Source organism: Nansenia antarctica, assembly GCF_963989245.1.
Source record: "Nansenia antarctica genome assembly, chromosome: 7".
NCBI classification, from domain to species: domain Eukaryota; kingdom Metazoa; phylum Chordata; class Actinopteri; order Argentiniformes; family Microstomatidae; genus Nansenia; species Nansenia antarctica.
The window spans coordinates 39,931,449-39,956,448 of NC_137677.1; the positions used below are offsets into that span (position 1 = coordinate 39,931,449).

At 42.4% G+C, this 25,000-nt stretch overlaps 2 protein-coding genes across 2 annotated transcripts in view; both read left to right on the forward strand.

The window, feature by feature from the left end:
* Positions 1 to 11,416: 11,416 nt before the first annotated feature.
* Positions 11,417 to 13,575, forward strand: LOC308162605 (motor neuron and pancreas homeobox protein 1-like; the record flags this gene model as incomplete). Its single annotated transcript, XM_080536750.1, has 3 exons — positions 11,417 to 11,867; positions 12,638 to 12,798; positions 13,243 to 13,575. The coding sequence occupies 3 exons, from the start codon at positions 11,417 to 11,419 to the stop codon at positions 13,573 to 13,575; spliced, it is 945 nt and encodes a 314-aa protein (XP_080392876.1).
* A 2,457-nt stretch (positions 13,576 to 16,032) lies between these two features.
* The window catches only part of cfap65 (cilia and flagella associated protein 65), a gene marked incomplete at both ends in the record, with an annotated part of 29,738 nt that continues 20,770 nt past the window's right edge, over positions 16,033 to 25,000 (forward strand). Inside the window, 13 exons of the mRNA XM_080536751.1 lie at positions 16,033 to 16,110; positions 17,949 to 18,127; positions 18,335 to 18,437; positions 18,649 to 18,819; positions 19,856 to 20,051; positions 20,394 to 20,518; positions 20,651 to 20,873; positions 20,974 to 21,242; positions 21,767 to 21,964; positions 22,169 to 22,528; positions 22,769 to 22,906; positions 23,390 to 23,629; positions 23,942 to 24,166. Of these exons, the coding sequence (XP_080392877.1) occupies positions 16,033 to 16,110; positions 17,949 to 18,127; positions 18,335 to 18,437; positions 18,649 to 18,819; positions 19,856 to 20,051; positions 20,394 to 20,518; positions 20,651 to 20,873; positions 20,974 to 21,242; positions 21,767 to 21,964; positions 22,169 to 22,528; positions 22,769 to 22,906; positions 23,390 to 23,629; positions 23,942 to 24,166 (2,505 nt within the window). The remainder of the gene's footprint in view (positions 16,111 to 17,948; positions 18,128 to 18,334; positions 18,438 to 18,648; positions 18,820 to 19,855; positions 20,052 to 20,393; positions 20,519 to 20,650; positions 20,874 to 20,973; positions 21,243 to 21,766; positions 21,965 to 22,168; positions 22,529 to 22,768; positions 22,907 to 23,389; positions 23,630 to 23,941; positions 24,167 to 25,000) is intronic.

The following is a 25,000-nucleotide window of genomic DNA, read 5'->3' on the forward strand; positions in this document are numbered from 1 at the left end:
GCAGCTCTATAATGAAGGGGCTCTATAATGAAGCAGCTCTATTCTATAATGAAGCAGCTCTATAATGAAGCAGCTCTATAATGAAGCAGCTCTATAATGAAGCAGCTCTATAACGAAGCAGCTCTATAATGAAGCAGCTCTATAATGAAGGGGCTCTATAATGAAGCAGCTCTATAATGAAGCAGCTCTATAATGAAGCAGCTCTATAATGAAGCAGCTCTATTCTATAATGAAGCAGCTCTATAATGAAGCAGCTCTATAATGAAGCAGCTCTATAACGAAGCAGCTCTATAATGAAGCAGCTCTATAATGAAGCAGCTCTATAATGAAGCAGCTCTATAACGAAGCAGCTCTATAATGAAGCAGCTCTATAATGAAGCAGCTCTATAATGAAGCAGCTCTATAATGAAGCAGCTCTATAACGAAGCAGCTCTATAATGAAGCAGCTCTATAATGAAGCAGCTCTATAACGAAGCAGCTCTATAATGAAGCAGCTCTATAATGAAGGAGCTCTATAATGAAGCAGCTCTATAATGAAGCAGCTCTATTCTATAATGAAGCAGCTCTATAATGAAGCAGCTCTATAATGAAGCAGCTCTATAATGAAGCAGCTCTATAACGAAGCAGCTCTATAATGAAGCAGCTCTATAATGAAGGGGCTCTATAATGAAGCAGCTCTATAATGAAGGAACTCTATAAAGAAGGAGCTCTATAATGAAGCAGCTCTATAATGAAGCAGCTCTATAATGAAGCAGCTCTATAATGAAGCAGGTCTATAATGAAGCAGCTCTATAAAGAAGGAGCTCTATTCTATAATGAAGCAGCTCTATAATGAAGGAGCTCTATAAAGAAGCAGCTCTATAATGAAGCAGCTCTATAATGAAGCAGATCTATAATGAAGCAGCTCTATAATGAAGCAGCTCTATAATGAAGCAGCTCTATAACGAAGCAGCTCTATAATGAAGCAGCTCTATAACGAAGCAGCTCTATAATGAAGCAGCTCTATAATGAAGCAGCTCTATAATGAAGGAGCTCTATAATGAAGCAGCTCTATAATGAAGCAGCTCTATAATGAAGCAGCTCTATAATGAAGCAGCTCTATAACGAAGCAGCTCTATAATGAAGGGGCTCTATAATGAAGCAGCTCTATTCTATAATGAAGCAGCTCTATAATGAAGCAGCTCTATAATGAAGCATCTCTATAATGAAGGGTCTCTATAATGAAGCTTCTCTATAATGAAGGAACTCTATAATGAAGCAGCTCTATAATGAAGCAGTTCTATAATGAAGCAGCTCTATAATGAAGCAGATCTATAATGAAGCAGCTCTATAATGAAGCAGCTCTATAATGAAGCAGTTCTATAATGAAGCAGCTCTATAATGAAGCAGATCTATAATGAAGCAGCTCTATAATGAAGCAGCTCTATAATGAAGCAGCTCTATAATGAAGCAGCTCTATAATGAAGCAGCTCTATAATGAAGCAGCTCTATAACGAAGCAGCTCTATAATGAAGCAGCTCTATAAAGAAGGAACTCTATAATGAAGGAGCTCTTACACCCCAGCACCCATGGAGATCCAGCACCCCAGCATTATCTCCACCTTTTCCCTGAAGTGTGCACTTGGGCAACTTCCCCACATGGATTTAAAAACATACTATTGGTCTAGGCATGGGCTCTTATGCCTCTCTAGTCCCATCTGAATCCATGTGAGGAAGTGCACAAGTCAGGTGCATACTTAAGGAAAAGGGTCAAGAAATAGGACACAGCAAGGATATCATGTTAAAGCCTTTTTCATTTCTATTTGCATTTTAAAATTGTTTATTACTATCCTTCTTTTTCTGTATTTCTTTTAATGCTATATGTAAAGCACTTTGAATTGCCCCTGTTGTATGAAATGTGCTATACAAATAAACTTGCCTTGCCTTGCCTTAATCGTAGGATAATTCTAACGGTATTCACTGGATCTCCTCCTCACCCCCCTCAATTAAGCCCCTGGGCGCATCGGGAGACAGTCAGCTTAGAGGACGAGGAAGAGGAGGAGACAGAGGAAGAGGAGGAGACAGAGGAAGAGGAGGAAGAGGAGGAGAGTGGGGTGGGACGGGGTGGGGGGGGGGGGAAATGCATCATTCTCTTCCTCTCATCCCCGACCCTACACGGACAGGCGGCGCGACCGCGGCCCACCTGATTAAAAACGGCGACTTCTATCGGTAGGTGGGGCAGCTCGTTAGCCCCGGCGCAGCAGAAGGCTCGGGTCGAACGGTGAGCGCTAATTGAACTGTCACATTTAATGTCTTCTCCTGCCCGCCGCGGAGCAGAGGGAGGAGGAGCGGCCGGGACAGAGAGAGAGAGAATGATGAGGCCCAAATTAAAAAAAGAAAATACTCAGAGCGACTGGGATGCTCTTGAGGATAAACAGGAGACTCTGATTAGATCAGGAACAAGCTATTAATCACCTGTATTTCTACCTGTCTCTCCAGGGGAGAGAGGAGTGAGTGGTTATTGCGGATACTGTCGACCGGTCGGGTAGACCAATTCATTTTATTTGTTTTGTTTGTCCCCTTATTTGTTTTGTACAACATTGAGATTGTTTAGATTTGTTTTTGAAACCAACAAGCCACTTTTATGCCAGGTAGTAGACAAAGTGATTAGAAGAAGCATGTTTTTTAAATTTAATCTAATTTTCTAATGTCTTCATGAACATTCTATAAACCACCTACATGTAGGTTACTGTGTATGCATTTAGTGTCTTACTGGGCCAGTTTTCCAGACACAGATTAACCTTTATCCTAAACTAAGAACTGTCTTCATTTGAGATTTTACATTGAAAATGTGATTTAGTCCATGACTAGTCTTGATCTATGTCCAGGAAGCCGCCCCTTTATATGTATTTATGTAAATATTCACAGCATTTATTTTGTCTATAGGAATACCAATACTCACAAGTAGATCTTGTGAACATACCACCCACGATGGCCGTGCCACCGAGCCCCTGTGTGAAGCCATAGCCCAACCATGATCCTCCCTTCAGCAACAGATGTTGGAGACAGCTCTCCAATTCCAATTAGCCACTCACCCTCCCCTGCTTTGTGTCGCATGCGTACGTGTGTCTGTCGAGTCACCTCATTCACAGAGGTTGCATTTAGCAGTAATTATCCAGTTACACCCCTCCAGCCTCCCACATTGTGTTGACGTCTCACTCGGGACGGCCATCGTTAATCACAGCATTTAGGACATGGCTGAACCCTGCGACCCGCGACGCCCCCCTCTGATTAGTAAGGAAATGTTCAATTCTCCACCCAGTCAATCAGACCAACACGAGAACAAGGACACAACAATAGAATGAGAATTCCCCCCTCTTTTTTTCTCATATCGGTTGGGTTTCGGAGGGATTGTTGGGTTTTTTGCACGAATGTCTAGACCATTTCTTACTACTAATAAATCTAGATGGTTGAGAGCCCACAGATGCAATTCATTCGATCGATTTTAGAGTCAGTGTTACGGGAATCTTCTGACTCTGAATCTTTCGACTACAGCTCATGATGGGCCTATTATAGTCCTTAGGGGATCACCTCTTTTAAAACTAGCACCTGATAACGGATTGAATCTGCCAACTAACCATCTAAAGGACTGATTAGCAACATACAAGGCACCAGTGCCTGACCACAGACCAACAGAGGGGTTGACAAACACTTGGTTTTCAGCACTATCCGTCACCCCTGCAGCCCTCTGACTGCAGTGTTAACCAGAGGTGAGACACTGTGACAGCAGGGCTATCCTCTGGGTCACATTTGTGTATGAATGGCTGTGGTCTGAATGGCTCTTTTATGGCCTGCTGTGTCTAGGGGCTGCAGTGCACTCTTACCTCCAGGACACTGTGTCCACAGTTGACATAGAGTCAACTGTTTGGGACTTGTTGAGCATCTGTGCACTTCTCTCCTGTCTGAGTGGTCCTTCAGCCGAACAGAACTCTTGTTAAGCAAAAGTGACCAATAAATACCAACAGAACTGTGCAGAAATACCACAATACAACTACTACTCTTCCATTAGTATTTTTCTTTCTTTTTTTCCCCTCAGTTTGTTTGCTCATTATAAGGTGTTTACAATGTTTAATGTCGGTTAACACATCAAAACATCCAAGGAACAACATAATGTTCGAAGTTAAGGCTTTTATCAGGAGTGGGGTTCAAACCCACAAGGACTTACACTGATCGCAATTGGAGTCCTATGCCTGAACGCCTCAGCCATCCTGGTTTATACATGACCACTTTGAGCAAACACAAGACATAAATAGTGGGGCTCAAATACTGATGAACCTCAAAGGACCATCTTTCAATTGAGGTTGGTTCAAGTTGTACTACCGTTAGCTGTGATTACTAGATTGTGTTAGCACTGCATTCAATTAGATTTCAAGTGAGAAGTATTTAAAATACTTTGAGCAGTTTCTTGAGTCAGATGGCGGGGGGGGGGGGGGGGGGGGGGATTCATGTGTTTGAGACTATTCCATAATATGGCGTATCTCGATAACTCTGAACTTCAAAGTTAAATAAAAAATAAAATAATGTTGAGCTTCCTATTGGTTGGGTATCATCTTCTTACAATGAGTTTCCAAGTCAGTAATAGTTCAGAGTGCTAATGAACCACCAATAAGTGCCATTGTGCCAGGCAAACTCGATATAGCACAGCTTCTGTGAAATCTGTTGTTCCATTGGACCTTGAGTGCATTAACCACTCAGTCATCCTGGTGTTCAAACCTACGAGGACTTACATCCATTGGATCTTGAGTGCAACGCTTTAACCACTCGGCCAACCTGGTACTACATTCTAGAATATGATGACTCCTAAAAGCCAATCTCTAAAGGACGGTCCCGGCCAGAACATGATTCTCAGAGCTGTTCTGAGATCTTAACTGTGACAAAGTGCACACTTCTATGGACCCATAATAAATTCAAATTAAAGGACAATCTATTACCAGGAGTGGGGTTTGAACCCACTATAGGACTAATGTCCATTGGATCTTAAGTCCAACGCCTTAACCACTCTGCGATTCTGGTGCTATGTTGTAGAATATGATGACTCCTAAAAGCCAATCTATAAAGGACGGTCCCTGCCAGAACATGATTCTCAGAGCTGTTCTGAGACCTTAACTGTGACAAAGCGCACACGTCTATGGACCTGTAATACATTCAATTGAATCTATTACAAACAGTGGGGTTTGAAGCCAGAAGGTCTAATGTCCATTGGATCTTGAGTCCAACGCCTTAAACCACTCAGCCATCGCAGTGTTACAATACATAATGTTAAAACTCTTTCAAGCCAGATGGGATCCTCTGAATTTCAACATCTGGTTATTTAAGTGGAGATGATCTGGTACCAGGAGGGGGGTGCTGGGGGTTTATTCTATTGAGCTAACAGGATTATCAGAGCTGTTTTACAGTTACTGTGATTCAACCATTTTCCCATATAACATTCAAAGCTGAGACTATAGTATTACCAGGAGTGGGGTTTAAATACACAAAGACTAATATCCATTGAATCTTTAGTCCAACACCTTAACCACTCGGCCATCCTGGTGTTACACAGACTGCATTTAAGCACTAAATTAAAGATACAGTATTTTCTTTTGCTAAAGCCCATCATAATAACCAAATATCATCAGCAAATTCATCCTGGAGAGAAACTGTCTTGGTGCCCCTTCTGGGTTGAGAAAATAAAATAAAATAATAATAATAAAAGGAAAAGGTTTTTTTGCATTTTCTTGAGCCTGTCTGGAGTGTCAGATGGGCGGGTTTTATGAGTTTGAGAATATTCCATAATGTGGCGTTTGTAAAAAGAACTTCCCGGTTAAAATTAACATAATTTATTGGTATGGATTTCCATTTGGTTGATACTGGATACTCATTTGGGTATCATCTATGTATAACTACAGGAGAATTATAGTTAGAGAAATGGCTGATCCAGAACTTTCTCCCAGGCACCTGTCTCGCCTGCTGCTTTTGTGCCTGTTTTGTCTGCGCCTGTCTTGTCACTAAAAACATCATCTTGTACTCTGAAGATCCATCGACTTATCCTCCATTATTGATCACTTCAAGGAGTCCTTCACTCTGAACTTCAATGACATTTAAGTTAATACATAGAAAGTTTAACATATCATTAAAATTAAGAATGTTCTATTACCAGTAGTTCCAGGGTTCAAACCCACTAACTCACACGTCCATTGGATCTTGAGTTCAACGATTTGCAAAAAGTCAAAACTTTAAGCTCCAAAGCACACCTTTAAAATATTTTACCTACATTTTGCATTCCAAAATATGTCATCAACTCGTCAACCCTAACCTGTAGAGGTGTTCCTTTCTCACACGATTGTCGCAGATCCAGCTATCCTATGACGTCCCACGCTAGTTAATGAATGATGGGAACACATTTAATAAATAACCACTATCTTCTTAATGAGATGACATTAATTATGGCTCCAAGGTCTCAATGGTAGAGATGGTGATTTATTTATCTACTCTAAATGTGTGGGAATTATATTATACTAATTAACAGAGGGGCAATCCTCCTATTTCCCATTATTACAACAAGGCCCATAGCTCTGAGAGACAGATGTGCAGCTTATGGTGTGAGTGTGTGTGTGTGTGTGTGTGTGTGTGTGTGTGTGTGTGTGTGTGTGTGTATGTTGCCTTTGATGTGGGAACCTGCCTTCTCCCGGACATTGATAATCTGCTTATCGGGTCTGTACAAACCCTGCTTTATAGCCCATGAGGAAATCAACTGCTGAGTTTGTCTGGATTAGCCTCTGGAAATTCAGATGTTTACTTAAGGCTTATCAGCCTCACCCTGTGTGATAATGGACCAAAATTAAGCATCGTAATTGGTGATAAGCCCAAGCTCATGTTCTGTGAACTCAACAACCAATAAAGTTTATTGACCAGTCGTCCATTTACAAACTTCACAAAATGAACACAATAGTGTGTGTGTGTGTGTGTGTGTGTGTGTGTGTGAGAGAGAGACAGAGAGAGAGAGAGAGAGAGAGAGAGAGAGAGAGAGAGAGAGAGAGAGAGAGAGAGAGAGAGAGAGAGCAAATCTAGTGGGTGAGAGAGTGTGAGAAAATGGTGTCTCAATCTCATCTGGTCACAACAGAGCAGCAGTGAAGGTTACACCTGCCAACCGCTCAAGGTCAAGGAGAGCAGTGATCAACTCCACTGACAAATAGCAGCATTGAATTGCAGGACGAGTAACAAGGCTGTAAGAATGCATCACTACTTGTTCATCAACAGATTCCTCCCACACTGCACGCCCTGCAATCTCATCCCAGCCCCATATTACACTGAAAACCAATCACACCCTTGTCAACTAAGCCATGTCCTCCCCCTCTCCCTGTCAATCACCTTACTGATCTATGGTCTGTCACTCTCTGGTGTGTAAATATACACTCACTGATCACTTTATTAGGAACACCATACTAATACTGGGTAGGGCGTCCCTCTACTCTCAAAACAGCCTCAATTCTTTGTGGCATTGGTTCCACAAGATGTTGGAAACATTCCTTTGAGATTTTGGTCCATGATGACATGATTGCATCAGGCAATTCCTGCAGATTTTTCAAGTGCACTTTCAAGCTGTGCATCTCAGATCCTGGTGACTGGGAAGGCCACTAAAGAACACTGAACGAAACTGTATATAGGCCTATATTATTTTTTATTTTTTTATCAATGATAGTTTTACAGTGTCCTATTGGTTTTATGTGACTTTCTGTAGTATTTCACTTCAGACTTTTATTTAGTAACCTATAATAGCCTTATAGTTAGCTAGCAGTTAGCTTTTTTCCAACAAATATCTGGTTAAACATTTCTCCTTATCCAATTGTGCAGGTGACTCTGACTATCGTCGCAAAGTTTGGCTCGAGAATATCTTATGCGATTGGACAGGAAGAAATGTTGAGAAATCAGTTTTTGTCAGCCTCTATGATTCAGATTATTATTATTTTTTAAGGTATTTTAGCAGCCTCTTAATAACGAAAAAATAGGCTTAGGTATGTATCGCAAATATTTGTTAAAGCATGTATCAAGTCGATGTTAGGTCACGTTTTAACATTGTATGTATGTGCATGATTGTTTTATTTTTTAAAGTACTTTCGCCTACCCCAATGCAATGACCGATTTGTTGATAACATGGATAACATGGAAATCGGTTTTAGCCCAATCCTAATAATGATGATAACGGCATTTAACTATATGCTGTAGCCTACATTGTCTTTCAATTCCAAGCTATAATTCAATAATTGTTATGCTAAATAGATTCATTTTTTGTTGAACTGCATACATTGCTAAAATGCTCGTAGTCTTTTCATTTTCACTTAGACCCATGAAGGCGTGGACTGTCATGGACTAATGACTAAAACAAAACAAAAAAAACGATTTCGAGTTTATTATCAATAAGGAACATTTGAACATTTGTCGGGTAAAAAAAATAGGAAAAAAGAAAGACCAAAGAAATCCCAAAACAATTAAAAACAACATTTCAATGCTTTTTTTCTGCTTTTGAAATACCAAAACGTTTTTATTTTAGATAATAATAATGATAATGATAATAATAATAATAATAATAATAATAATAATAATACAGGCTACCAACTCTAAAAACATATTTTTCTTTTGTGGACAAAACATACAGACAAGCATGGCAAATTAATATTAACTATTTATCGAAACAAAACAAAAATGTCACTATACTTGTTTATCCTAAAACACTTCAACCTAGTCAAATATGACATTTATGAATCATTGACAAATAAATCAGTTCGTTTTCCCATCGCTCCAAGCTATGGGCTGTGTGTGTGTGTGTGTGTGTGTGTGTGTGTGTGTGTGTGTGTGTGTGTGTGTGTGTGCTCCTGCTCCTCTTACAGTCAGGGTATGCCTTCCTGACCTCCTCCTGCCCTCCCCATGGGAGTTGAAGTGGGAGCTCCTGTCCTCTCTCCCCCTGTGCCTGTCATAGTGGCTGGGCTGGGAGTGCACAGTTTTGGTGACTCTTGTTGGATCTCACCCTGGAGCGTCCACGGCTGGCCTCAACGTGCCTCTGGTGGGAAGGGACTGAGAGTGGGAGCAGCTTACTCTGCATCTCCCACTGGAGAGGTCAGAACATCTCTTGTCCTCTCTCCAGTCCTGTAGCCGGGTCGACTCTGGGGAGTGAGGCACTGCTGAGGGTCTCTCCTCTGGGGAGTGAGGCACTGCTGAGGGTCTCTCCTCTGGGTCAAGCTCCCAGACATCCACTAACAGGTAAGAATGGATGTCCCCCAAGCCCATGGAATCCCTGTCCTTGGGAGGCTGGTCTCGAGCATAAGAGGGAGTGAGGACGTGGAGCAGGTTTCAGGGGTGTTCTGAGTCTGGACACCCCAGAGAACCTCTAGCACCATGGAACACACAGTGGCGGTGACGGCCACTTGAGGGCAGTTTTCAACCTGAATCCCAAGAGCCACAGGGCGGCCCTTCTGAGAGGACAAGGCCTTGCCAGATGGTCTTGCCCTCTACTAGCATTGCTGTTAGTTAACACTAACAACTAAATCCAAAATGAATGTTCTCAGGGGTCTTAGAGTTGGACACAAAAAATGAATGCAGACCACTAAAAAAGAAAGGTTTCTTACCTGTGACCCTCTGCAGTTTGTGTAGACGCTTGGGCCATCTCTGGGGGCCTTGACAGATGGTGATATTAGAATTATAAGGTTCTATCTCCGTTTAGGGGAGTTCAGTTCAAGTTTTTACATTCCATTATGTTTTGTGAGATGGAACCTTTGTATTTTATGGATTACTAACTCAAAAATGTCAACATTTTAAAAAAATAACACCACACAGGCATTAATAAACACCTAATGGATCAGATTATGTAAAAAACTAAATTTTGACAAAAATGGAGATAGAACCTTATAATTCTAACATCACGAGATGGTATGCAGCTATGGAGCTGATGGGGAGCTGTGGTTGGTGTTGACAGAACAAAGAATAACATCACATTTCAACACATAATGGAAATGAAATAGTCTCCAACACACCACACTGAACAAAATCAACAACGTTTTTACAACAAAAAATGTACCTACCTCCTTTGCCCGATGTTGATTTTCTTTGGAAAGGCTTGATATGCTTGTTAAGAGTTATTGCAACACCGTCATATAGCTTACTTAAGCGCAATTTGTGTTATGAATTTAAACGCATGTGTTTGACGGAAAATGCGCATGGAGTGTCATGTTGGGTTCTGTTTCCCTGAGACTCGCTGAGAATTCTAGTTCATTAATGGATTTTATTCATGATGTCATTGTGGCATCTTTCAAACGCGCGTAGTCAAATAATTACAATGTTGTTTTGTCAAACCACTTATCTCCATGGAAATTTCGTTCGGAAAACACAACCATTCGTTCGATGTAAAAGCATTCGTTTAGGTAGCAATGCACATTTTACGAACGCGATGATGGAACCTATAGAACATTGTTGAATAGACCTGTATATGCCTCTCTGCGTTGATGAGTGCATGCTTGCAACATTTTTTTTGCACACAATAATTAAATGTGAGGGTGCAGGGCGTAACGACAGCATGTGGAATAGGCGTCCTGCATGTGGTGGTCTTTGTTGTGGCATGTATGGTACTGTACAAAGGGTTGCAAACAGTTATGCCTAACTAGTAGTTATCGATTACTTCAACCGAGTACATTTGTAAACGACCATTGAATAAAAAATGCCACCTAGGCTAGAACGATATGCCTTATTGAAAATCAATAAAAGAGTTTTGTGAAAATGTAGGCGAATCAACTCTATCTATAACAAATGTGGAAAACTAGGCCTACATTTTACTAGGCTTTATAAGCTATTAGTCAACCCTACTCATTTCTTGTCATTGTTATTTTTGCAAGAAACGAACGATCATTCTTGTGTTTAATGGGTCCTCCTTTTCTATTCGATTGTCGCAGGGCTTTAAAGGCTTGACGTGTGCCCGGGCAGGCAGGCTGGGTGGTGTAGAAGGGTGAATAGGGGTGTAATTAGTTAATTAGAAAGCTGTCTGGGGCTCTGACCCCTCTGCGCGCGCATATGAACCAATCAGAGGCCTGGTAGGGGGGGCTCGATAGCCCGGCGACGCAGACAAGTTGCCAGTTGCAGGTGGAGGCGTGTGACACACTGCTCGACGGGAGGGAGAAACAGCACATTCTGCAACAAAGCCCATTAAACCATCCTTGTATGAAAAACATGCTGACAAGAGAGCAGTTCTCTTTTTCTGTTTTAGCTGTTCTTATGTCAACTCTGAATGAGATGTTTTACGCAGCTGGATTAATTTAGATTTGGGTTAGTAACAGTCGTGCTTAACCAAAACCAAAACGTGTACAATTTAACTTGCCTACTGGTTTGCTGTTGAGGTTTTAGAAATGACGACAATGGAGAAATCTAAGAGCTTTCGCATCGACGCGCTGCTGGCGCACGAGGCTCACCGGGTTGAACGGGACGCGTCCCCGGGGCTGTGCAGCGCGAGCGCAGGAGGAGACAGTCCCGTGTCTTGCCACCGCTCGGAGACCCCATCTCCACGGAGGACACCAAATACTGTTCATACCCAAGCTGGAATTATACCCAAACCGGGTTTACTGAACTTCTCCCATCACCCAGGACTCACCACGCTGTCTCAGGGGTTAATCCCTGGAATGCATCCCGCACCCATGTACCCCTTCGCCGCCCTGGGGGGTCAGCATCCAGCCTTCACGTACCCGGGCTTTGCGCAACTTGCCCAGCCGTACCCAGAGCACTTTAAAGCGGCAGCCATGGCCGGCTCCTTCCCGATAGAACACTGGCTGAGGGCTGGAATGATGATTCCACGTCTGGGGGACTACGGTGGTAAGACCTGCACCCTCTTGCCTATTCAGTGGCTAACTCAAGAGATAATTGTGTTACATTTTTTAATCACATCGTGGTTATTTCTCGTTTAGATTTTCTTGTTTTATTTAAGAGCTGTTTGGATTATTTCGATACAATTAATTTAATTCAAATTAATGTAATACGTTTTAGGCTAGATGGTTATATTTTATTTTAAAATATAGTAATAATAGTATGGTAAGTAATAATAGTAATGAAATAAATAGGCAATTAATCAAGAAATCGATTATAGCTAGTTTGCCCACAATTATTTAATTTCATAATATTAGAAGAATACACTACAAATGTGTTACTTTCTTCGTAAAACTATACAACGAGCAAGGGGTGCACAGTTGTAGTATCCAAAGCTGTGTAACCAAAGCTGCATCTTTCAGTGATCGTGGGTGAAATGTATTTGTAGCCTATTGTATTTTGTATAATGTATTTTTGTCTGTAATAATGTAATTCAGTAAAAAATATTTAAATTAATGTAGCCAATGTGAACGATTTAAAGGAACACCTGAAGTAGTGCGGCTACTTCATCAATAAACTCCTGGTAACATTTATTGAATTTTCATTAAGTTAATGGCACTCTCTTGAGTTTTATAGCCCTTCTAAAGCAATATCTCCCTGTCCTCATGTCAACTGTAGTCCCCAATAAAGATGTTATCGTCAGCAAGACAGCTTTTAGTGTGTCCTGTATGAATGTTTCTTTCCCAGCCTCATCTTGTTTCTCCGGGTTTCCCTCCCAGCTTCACCTCAGTCGGGCCTGATGGGGAAATGCAGGCGACCTCGCACAGCCTTCACCAGTCAGCAGCTGATGGAGCTGGAGAACCAGTTCAAACTCAACAAGTACCTGTCCAGACCCAAGCGCTTCGAAGTGGCCACCTCACTCATGCTGACAGAGACTCAGGTGAAGAACATGGAACAATTAGGAATAATGACCTTGAACTTCAATTCAAACCTTTGTGCAATTGAATGTCTGACATAGTTTTGGTCTCCCTTTGAAAAGAAAACCCAAATAATTTCACAGTCTGCTATACTTACAATTTACAGGGTTACCTGATTGAATTACCTGTTTGAATATCAATACAAATGTATGCACTTTGTACAATTTCATTTGTAACATGAGGTTGCAATTGTGTTGAATTCTGTGAAATATCGCGTACGTATTCTCAGCACCATATCATTTATTCAGCTAGTAACCAGACTTTAAAACAATATTAAATAAATACCGGCTAGTAACCAGACTGTAAAACAATACTGTAAAATATTGCAAATTAAAGGTTTAACAAAAAGGCTTTAGTGTTGATCCAGAACCTCCAGGAGGACTAATTTCTGTGTTGTGTGAAAACAGGTGAAGATCTGGTTCCAGAACAGGAGGATGAAGTGGAAGCGGAGCCGCAAGGCCAAGGAGCAGGCAGCCCAGCAGGGGGCAGACTGCCCCAACGGGGGTAAACTAACTAAGACCAGCAGGCCTGGGGACGCCCAGAGTCCCAGCCCCCAGGACGACGAGGATCTGGAGGCAGAGGAGGAAGAGGAGGATGACGTCATGAGTGCAGGAACGATGGGAGCTGGTACAGATTTCTTAAGGCATACCACAGAGCTGAGCTATAGCTCCCATTGCTCCTCCTCTGAGGATGAACTAGAGGCGAGCGGGCCTGGGAGGAGGACAGGGGTGGGGTTGTGAGGAGACCATCCTCTTTATGTTCACGAGCAGGTAGCATCAACAGTCATGTGACAACTTCTGAGACTTTTTTCCAAAGTACTCAGCTCAGCTGTGGTCCTAAGACATGAAGTATTGACTTGTTTGGTACAACTAGTTCTGGACGGTTACCAAAAGTTGTGGTATTTTTAACAATTTGCAGTTAATTCAACACGTGCACTAAACATTACTTGACACTGCAAGTCCACCAGTACTGAGGTTTTTGTAGTTGTTGTTGTTGTTGTTGTTGTTGTTGTTGTTGTTGTACATCCAGCCAAAGTATTGCTTTCATTGTCAATGTTACAGTTTGTATGTTACTTTGCAAATCAATAGAACCGGCAGCTCTTTTGTTCATTATTTTGACACCAAAAAGGGTGATTGCATGTATGTTTATGGAGCTGTGTCAAATGTATCTAAAGACCATTTATTTAAGACACTAAGATGAACACATGAGTTCTAATAATTATACAACTTGATGTATTACCTAACTGTGCCAGGGATAACTTGGTTACAAGTCCCTTTCACTACATCGACTATATAGACTAAACAAAAGATATAGTGTGTGTGGCTGCACTTATCAGTACACTTATGGCATTTAAAATCACCCTCCAACCTTGTATAATCTAGGTCAATTGTAAATGGTCTACTGTCATGTTGTGTATTGTTATTGATGTTATTTAAACTATTTAGATTCTAAGTAATATATTTCATTTTAAATGTAACACTAGTGCTCTTTTATCGTTTGTCAATGTTGTTAATGTCAAGAGAAAAATATAAAAATAAAAATGAGCTCATGATTGCAATGTTTTAATTGCAAAATCTAAAGCAAAATAAGTAAATTTTCCTTTTTTATAAAGGTAAGATTCATTCTTTCTTTTTATTCTTTTCATATAATGATGGCCTACCATTTGATAAAATTATCTTTTTGAGAATTGATATCAGGATGTAAAACAGCAGGATACATCTGTAATTTCCTGCTGTATCTAAAAATGTAATATTGTGCTTATCTATCGAAAATGGCATGGTTTATTTTAATTTTGACTATTCTTAGCAGCCAGGTAGCAATGTTAGGAATGCAACTACATTTCCACTCTCTTTATCTCTCCCACTCCCGTGTCCTCTTTAACCCCCACCTGACACTGACCATGATTTAACATGTGAAAGAATATGCAGTGCATAATAAACACACAAGAGAGAGCAATTTATGATCATGGCTTTCAAATATGAATTACTGAGGCAGGTTTACTGATAGTCAAATAATTAAGTTAATGAAGGGGAAGTAAAAATAATCAGCTCCATATGGTTATGTCAGCAAGCCCATTTAATTTATGGAAAAAATGAATTATCTCATAGCAAATGGAACTTTACTGGGAGCAGTGTAAGGGCAGTGATTAAATATGAGAGCAGAATGAGCAGTGAGTGTGTAGCTATAGCTCTACACAAGGTCTCCAGGTTGATCTTGTGAGGTAAATACTTTTTTCACTTTATTTGATACATTTACAATTGTAACTTTTTTTCAAAACACGAAGGACATATGCCGGTTTTGCAATGACATATTTACCTTTCCTCCATATTTTAAGAAAAATCCAACTGCTTAATTCATCGCTTTCCTCGTCCGACACCTGTGGTCGCAAACACATGACGACTGTCCCTCTCCGCTTGCCGTCGTTGCCATGGAGACAGAAACAACTCTGGCATTCTATGGACAGTGAACCACACACGAGTCCTCTCGACTTGTTTGGATGTTTACATTTGTCTTTCTTTTTATCGTCTTCAATTTGAACGAGGTAAGGATCATTATGTTACAAGCTATACACTTCTTTCTTTCGAACTAAAACATGACGAGTGCGACGAGTTCGACTGTCTAGTTCGACTATCTAGTTTTGCAACTCATCCCTTGTAAACTGACCTACGGCTACGTTAGTAGCCTACGTAACATGGTTTGTAAAATGGAAAATAGACAGAATATAATGATTTCTATATATATATATAATTCTAGCTACGCTTTCTAGATAGCAACCACCAGCTACCGTAGCAATATAGAGACAACATGTCCTCTCGAGTTTGTCATGTGTATTAGTGAATACGGCAAACCAGTCGTTCTCCCGTAGTAGACCGTTGGGCTACTCGAGAATAGCCTACAAATATCACATATTCAAATGAAAATAAACAAATGCTTACATTACTACATTAATGATTACATTACATTACTACAGCAACGCGTTGCAATGTTGGAATGTCCTGAACCGCCGCTGCTTAAAGAGCCTGATCTGATCTGATGTCTGTTGGATTTGGGGTTTTCAGCAGCACTCTTGTTTGACCCATCAACATAATGCATGACAGAAGCAATGGTACTTCTTGAAGTTCTTATGAGATGGGAGGAACATCATTGTTGCATGATGATTGTTGTCTTATAAACCCCTTAACCTTTTCTCTGCAGAGATGGCTGAGGCTGAGGTTCCAGGGAACCATTTGGGCTCTGGCGTCCTCAGGTCATCCCCTGGTTGTAAAGATGAAAGGGTAAGCTTCAGTAGTAGGCCTATGTGTCCTTATAGCCTCTAGGGCTGACTGTATGCCTATCGTGACTGTGTAGGCCTAGCTGTCCAGCGGCCTGTAATGAGACATTTACATTCTGGCTGAAAATACAATAATAACATTGTTAGAAGCTTTTACATCCATTATATATAGTAATAATCTGAATCATAACCTATTCCAGCCTTACTGTTTCAAAGTTGTTAAAAAGTAGTTGGTTGGCCCATCCTTCCCAGCTAGTCGGTTAAAGAAAATATATCAACATTTTGCATTTTATTATCTATGTTGATTAATCAGAATATCAATACATCCTTATTACGTCAACCCACAACTGGTCCCGCTGTAGTACAACTTCAGCTGTAGTATCACTTCATCACATTAGTCTATTACTTTATTCTACTTTATTATTACTTACTTTACTTCTATTACTTTATTCTATTATTGTGATGTTGTACCTTGCTTCAATGTCAATGTTGAAGAACCTAAGCCAAAGAGGTTTACTCTTAGATTGGATGTAATAAAACAAATCAATTCTGATTCTGATTCTCATGTTACCCCCTGTCCCTCATTTGGTGGCCTCCAGAGCCTGTGTATTTTTCTTGCTGCTGACTACACTGATTTAATGGTGCCACATACAAAATCACTTTAATTGCATTTAATATGATTACAAAAATACATAAAACCGGTGAATGATTATTATACAATTATTATAAAACTTCACCATGGCTCAAGTCTGGCTCTTTTGCTAAATGAATGTATCAATCAATCAATCAATCAATCAATCAATCAATCAATCAATATGTATATATATATATATATATATATATATATATATATATATATATATACACAGTATATACGTATAAAGAAAAGAAACTGTTCTCCAACTGTGTCAACAAAATTTTCAATTTGTGCCGTTCAAATGATCTACTGCAACTCTCAAGGTGTTCCCTCAACACTCACCAGCCCACCACAGTTGTGTCTCAGCGTTTCCTAGTCCGTTTGTCAAGGCTTCTTCGTCTGTTCTTTCTAATGCTATGCTGTAGATACACTCCAACTACGCACTTTTCCGCAAATCACAGGGGGCTACTGGTTGTATTAACCGCATTGCATGAAAAGGAGTGGTTTTTAATAGGGTTTTTTTGTGCAATTTTAGGCATTTTCCTTCAGCGGGCCGAAAACACGCTAAGGTCCAAACATTCTCTCATCAGGGAAAAACCCTGCTTATATTTGTTTATCTGGCCAGGATCTATAATTTATTGTGGTGATTGGGTCTGTAGTTTTGGGATGTTTTTTGGGGTTATGATGGCTTATTAGTTTTGCATCTGGTGTGTGTGTGTGTGTGTGTGTGTGTGTGTGTGTGTATGTGTGTGTGTGTGTGTGTGTGTGTGTGTGTGTGTGTGTGTGTGTGTGTGTGTGTGTGTGTGTGCGTGTGTGTGTGTAAAGTGACAGCCTAGATGCCTGAGATGACATTCTCATTGCTCCTTGAACGAGCTGCTCAGTTCCATCTTGTCCAGCTCTGGTTGATGATAATTATGGTTGGCCACAGAGCGCTCTCTGGTGGCAGCTTCACTGTGCTGAGTCGATGTGTAGCAGGTTTGTCTGTTTCAGGTGCATTTGCTCTCTTTTCATATCTGTTCAATTAAATTCAACTTTATTGGTTTAAAAGAATCATTTATCATTGATTACAAATAATAACACTGCATTCATCTGAACACATCCCCCCATGCCTACGTACATAAACACATATATAAAAATAATACCCTTATGTCTTTTACATACCTTTTTTTATATACATGAATGGTGTCTCTGTGTTTGTTCCCCAGGGACCAGCCTTGCAGCGCTCAGGGGAGCTCCAGAGGAAGATGTCCTCCCAGCGCAGTTGCTTCCTGGGGGTGGAGACCTGGGCGGTGCTGACATGGGAGGCCTGGGACCTGGGTGGAGAATTCACCAAGATGCTCGTCTTGAAGAACGTGCACGGTACACTGAAGAAACTTCGCTTTAGGTGAGTCAGGTGTAAGCTACAGTAGGCTTATATCTCATTGTGTAAATACACTAATTGCATTACCATCAGAAAAGCAGGTCAGAGGAATGTATCCTTGATGTTGAGTATATATTGGAATATCATAATGTTTTGTCAGATGTATTTGTTAGAGTATGATGTTGAAGGATAAGAATAGCATGCTCAGAGACATGCATTTGTCTTTCTCAGGCCTCCTTTGTCAAAGTTCTTCACCACACTGTTTCCCCAAATCATCGTTCTGAGTCCAGGAATATCCTTTTCCCTCCCCGTCACATTTCACCCCCATGAAATGGTAACAATGAATTTCATATTTCTTACCACAAACACACGCAAAGGGGGTTGAATGCCAAAACATCCATCTGTGGACATTGGACATTTAGGTTTTCTAAATAATAAACAATAGTCAACAAAAGTATTTTCCTTGATCTTAGCATTTCTTACCATATTGGATATCATTATACACGTTAACTACATTACATTTTATGTTTCGATGTTCTCTGCAGTGTGAGTACCTGGACAACATTGAGTTCAAGAGTAAAGATGGCAACTTCCAGGTGTCCCTGCAGGCCACCATCCCTCGACATGCCCTGGATGTGCCTGAGTCTGTCCTGCTGCCACCCTGCGCTGTACTGCACAGCTCCCAGACCACCTTCATATTACACAATGCCAGGCGAGTGATTTTAGATTTTTGTTACTCTCATCCTGTTGGTCTGGATACTCCGGTACCGTTTGCCAGATGGTAACAGACAGAACAAGGTGTGGCTGGGGTGTCTGCGGTCCTTGATGATCTTCCCGGCCTTCCTCTTGTACCTGCCAGAGTAGATGTACCATTTGCTATGAGATGTACCACCCTTATGGTCGAGGGCGATGCAGTGGACGTACCAGGCGGTGATACAACCGGACACGATACTCTCCATGGTGCACCTGTAGAAGTTTGTGAGGATCTGGGGTGCCATGCCGAATTTCCTCAGCCGCCTGAGGAGAAACAGGCGCGGACGCTCTGTCTTGATCACTGTATGGGTTTGACCATGTTAACTCCTCAGTGATGTGGACACCGAGGAACTTGAAGCTGCTGACTCTTTCCCACTGCAACCCCTCAGATGTGGACGAGGGAAGAAGCGCTGCTGGAAGCAGAAATGGCTGGAGGAAGCACCTGCATGCTGCAACACTGAGAGATACAGAGAGATACGTCAGAAACAGACTGTTTTCAACCAATTTCGAACTACAGAGTTTACGCATCATGAGGCAAAGCTGACAACCCCTACACTACGGAAACTACACTTCCACTACACTTGTAGTGTGAGAAAAACCACCTGAAGTGTAGCTGTACCTGTTGGAGAAAGCACCTGCAGATGGCATTTCACAACCAAAATAAAAACACATTATCCCGCCCAGTTTTGGACTGAGAACCTTTCCCATGTTAGGCGAATGTCAGTGTTTGCTATAAGCAGCACAGCTGGAAGCCAAAACATCTGGAGGATGCACCTGCATGTTGCAACACCTTACCATAAGAGAGATAGGCCAGCAACATTTTTGTTTCCACACAGTTTTGAAACACAACTTACATCGTTTAACAATGTTTTCCTGCCCGATTTCAATCTGAGGACCTTTTTTGCTTGTAAAGGTACTAATACTTCATCTTTTTCTACTCTAGTTACTGAATGTTCTTCTTCTTCTTCTTCTTTTCCTCTGGCTTAACTGGTTAGTAAGCTGCAGACAGGGTTCCGGTGGGAGGTGTGTTCTCCCTTCCAGCTCTCTCCAGTAAGTGGGGTGCTGGAGCCACAGCAGGACTGTCGGGTCATCGTGTTCTTTCGACCACAGTTAGCACTGGTTTACCAGGAGGAGGCCAGCTGTGTGTTCGGTGACGAAGGGGAGAGCAGCTGCACTGTCCTCCTGCAGGGCCTGGGTGAGGGGCAGCATTAGTGTTCTAGGCATCATACACTTGGAACTGCATGGGCCCTTGAGCAAGGCACTTAAGCCCTAATTGCGCCGACTATGGCTAACTTTGGGCATAGAGCAAGAAAATACCAAATTCCAACAATTGACTGACAAGTTGATTGCATTCTTCTTCTTAAATGTATCTTTTAATCTATCTAGCTATCTGTATTGCCTCAGAATACATACAATACTATAGACGTCACAAAACATTCTGCACGTCATTACTTAGCCTTTATGCTCCTTCAAACTATGCTAGACTAGTGATTTCACTGTGCATGATACTCAGTGATTCAGTTTATCGTTTCCACAGCTAAATACCCCTTCCTGCAGATCAGTGTGCCAGTGCAGGAGGAGAGCTGCAAGGTGCTGGAGTTTGGTAGTGTTAATGTTGGAGCCTCTCTGGAGAGACACTTTGACATCCTGAATCCATCCTGTGTAAGTCCGTACACATTCTCATCATCAGTATGACATTAGTTCTGTTTTCTGTTTCTTAGAGCTCAGCCGCATCTCTCTGTTGTGCTTCTCTCTCTCTCTCTCCCTCCCCTCATCTGCCCCATGTTCTAACAGGTAAGTGCATCCTTCAGTCTGACCCGGTTACGAGGACCACCTCTGTCAGAGTCATCGTTTCATTGTGACGTCCACAAGGGCGAGCTGGCCCCGGGTGCAGCCCTCAGCGTCCCCGTGTCCTTCTCTCCTCTGACTGTGGACTGCACCAGTGTGGATTACCTGTCCGTCACCTGCCCCGGCATGCTCAGCAAAGCCCTTCTCAAAGTCACCGGCACGTGTATAGGTAGGCAACAAGAGGGTCCAACACAGATGCAAAATCTCACAGTAACAAACGATTCATTGAGCTTGATCCTCCCTCCCTCCCTCCCTCCCTCTGCCTGCAGGTCCAGTCGTAACACTTGCCTCCTCTGTGCTGGACTTTGGCTGCGTGAACCAGGGAGAGGAGGCCATGCGCACCGTGGACATCGTCAACTCCTCCCCCGTCGAGGCGTACTTCCAGTTTGACGTGGACACCGCGGGGCACGGCGTCTTCTCCCTGGTGCCGGCGTGCGGCTCCCTGCCAGCCCACGGTCGCCTGACCCTCCAACTGCACTTCCGCCCGCACCACCCGGTCGCCCACCACAGGAGGGTGGCGTGCCTACTGCTCCACAGGGTGAGAGAGGGTCTTAGACCGGCTCAGCGGGACTCTCTTACCCATGAACGCCCCACACGAGACCTACTATAGCTTCCTGCACCATCTATTCCAATTGATCGATAACATGTCTATATGTGACAGCAGCTGGTGAAACCGGGAATAAGTCGGCAACCAATCCAAATGTTCAGACTTTTATTTAGAAAAATGTTAAACTCGCTAGTCAAGCGAAAACTTTGCAATGCAATGGATTCGGTGAGTGATCCACACTACTCTACACTAACTAGGTAGTAGTGGGGATTACTTACTGAATCCTTTGCATTTCAGTATTTTGGCTCGACTAGCGAGAGTGTAATTGATTTTCAACAACGCAGAATAAAAGTCCAAACAGTCCGTTGGTTGCCGACTTCTTCTCGGTTTCACCAGCTGCTGTCACATGTGCATGTTGAATTTGCTCAATTATGTCAGGAGTTATTTTACATAGCAAAACAATCCCATTTCCATGACAATGGTCAGTGATTTCTGTGTTTCTCTCTCGTTTAAAGGAGCCTCTATTTCTGGACTTGATTGGCACCTGTCACTCAGAGCAGCTGAAGCCAGCCATCCTGAGACCCAGACACCTGGTCCTGTACAAGCAGCATCTGGCCCGCGGGCTCACCTGCTACCCCCCTGACATCCTGGGTGCCATGCTGGCAGAGGACAAGATCCATCTGGATGACGACGGAGCCCTGGTCTTTGAAGAGGTGGGCATGAATTAAACGTTCGTATGGTTAGCATAGGTAGTCACAGCCTCAAGGATGTGTGGGTAATATAGGGATATGATAAGATACTTCTCTCATCCATTTCCATGTGAATGGCTTAACGGAGCTCAGCATTTCTGTCTATAGTCAGCTCAGCTGTAACCCTGTTGCCATCTCCTCCAGGATCCAGCCCTGGGTTCTGCTCAGACAGACTGCGTTCTGGCTCAGTGGGGCCCTATGGACGAGTACTACCAGGGGTGTGCAGGGGGCCGGGACCACCTAGCAGGGAGCAGAGAAGGACCCTCGTCTTTTCCCCACGTCACAGTGCGACCCTCTGAGTTGCTGTTTCACAACGCCTCCATCCCCTCCCAGGCAGTCACCATCACCAACCACACCAAGGGCAAGCTCAGCCTGGCGTGGACTCCAGCGGCAGGGACGCCTTTCTCCGTCACTCCCTCGTCATGTGACCTGGGCCCGCTGAAGTCGACCGCCTTCATAATCACCTACGCGCCCCAGCAGCAGAACACCTTCCATGGAGCCCAGCTTGAATGCTTCGCTCTCTACAAGGTACCGCTACAAGCTGCTAGAACGGTCAAAAAGGCAGGAACAGTGTATGGGCATAACACAACACAATGTAAACATGTTTGTTATAACCTTTGGAACAACTCAACTGTATAATTTACACTAAACACTTATATAGCTAACATTATTCGCTAACCTCCTAGCTTTGAGATGAAATGTCGATTCACGTGCTCCCTGCTCTGAATAAATTAATCTATTCTCACCCAAGCTCCTCTTATGCCCCAGGTGTTGAGGGACCATCGGCAGATGAAGGATCCCACCATGTGTCCTCCCTGGTGTGTGACTGTCAGGGTCACTGGCCACTCCTTCCAGCCTGGCTGTGAGCACTTCATCCCTCGCTTCTCTTTGCAGCGCCCCCAAGTGGTGAGCCCCCACTTCAGATCCAAGTCGAACCACACTTTGGGACACTTGTTTTTAAAACTTGAAGGTTTGTGTCTGTGACAGGAACATATTTGGGATGTGTGATAATTTATAACACCTCCAATACACTTGCTGTGCATTTTGCCTTTACCTGCAATTGACCGAATGTTTGCCTCTAGCAAAAATACGTTATGATGGTAAAATGGTAAAATAACTTATATAGCGCCTTATTCCAAAGCACTTTAAAATGGCCTCTCATTCACGCACACATTCACACACCAATGGCGGCAAGCTACCATGCAAGGCGCCGGCCTGCTCATTGGGAGCAATTTGTGGTTCGGTGTCTTGCCCAAGGACACCTCAACATGTGGCCAGCCAGGGTTCGAACCGCAGACCTTGCAATCATTAGACGGCTCTACCTCCTGCGCCACAGCCGACCCTGATGGAGATTCCCCAGTTTGTTGATGCTGTGTATTTTGTTTCCAGATGTTCCCTGCTCTGAGTGCGGTGTCCTATCGGACTGTCCTGCTTCAGAACAACGGGGATCTCCCTCTCACCTTCAGACTGGACCCAGAGGAGTGTCCCTCTGTGTGTGTGCAGCCCGCCAGCGCCCTGGTCCGGCCTGGAGCCCACCAGATTATCACCCTCAGGACCGTTCCCATGGGAGACCACCCTCCACAGCTCCCCCTCACCCTGTACTTGAACGCCAGCCCCAAGCACACCCAGGTACACCTCCCAGCCCCGGGGACTAGTCCTTTGTAGCCCTGCAGGCTAGAGCCCCACAAGCCCCGCAGCTCTTTGTTAGCCAACCCCTGTGGCCTCTGCAAACAGTTAGCACGTACAGCTACAGAGCACTACAGACCTGGGACCAGGATACCTGTACACAGCATGTGTCTGATAAAGAATGTGCCTGTGTTCCTCTCTGTCTCTTCCTCTCTCTATCTCTCTCTCTCTCTCTCTCTCTCTCTCTCTCTCTCTCTCTCTCTCTCTCTCTATATATATATATATATATATATATATATATATATATATATACAGGAGCTGACAGTGGTGAGCGTGGTTGAGAAGCTGCGTGTGTCTCTAGAGGGCGACGGCAGCCTGTTCTTCAAACCCACGGCGGCGGGCTCCTGCTCACAGAGACCCTACAGAGTGAGGAACATGAGCCGCCTGCCCCTCCGTTTCCACTGGAGAGTCTGTGGCCCCGACCAGCACATCATCTCTGTGGAGCCTGACTCAGGCCTTCTGCAGCCCAACGAGAGCCAGGTGAGAGATACGAGACAGGCCTGCTTGCCTTTGTAATAATAATAATAATAATAATAATAATAATAATAATAATAATAATAATAATAATAATGATAATGATAATAATAATAATAATAATAACAATAATAATAATAACCTTTATTTGTATAGCACTTTTCCTGTAAAAGTTGCAGCTCAAAACGTGCTTTAATCATTATATAATCATCATTTAATTATTTAGTCATTTAAAGGCAATATTAAAAAGATGGGTTTTTAGTCTTGACTTGAATATATTTGCTGAGATTGCATCCCTAATGTAAACTGGCAGTGCATTCCACAATTTGGGTGCAATTTGTAGCAGTATATATAGGCCATTCTACTGAATTTGATCAAACTGCTACACATTCAATTTCATAACTCATTAACTCTGAGATCTATATGATCAGTGGAATTCATTTTACAAAAAATAATTGCATTTAGATTTTTATGAGTCTTAGAAATTGAACTTTGACATTTGTTAAAATATACATTTTAATTGATTGAGTCGTAAAAATCTTCAACAAAAATGTAAACAATTATTATTTAGAGGGGGTATGGAAACACAATCTTAACAAATTAATATACATTTTTTTATTGTAGTGTCTTGCTATATTTCGGTAGTGACACATTTCGTCAGCGGAAAAACATTCCAAGAACAGGCACAAATTATAATACGAAAATGTACTGTACTTTTACTAGATATATGTACCTTAGATATGGTACAATATATGTATGGACAAAGTTTTGGAAGAAAAAACTAATTCACTAGATTGGCCCATATATATAATGACTTAAACAATCGATAGCCTTCTAGGT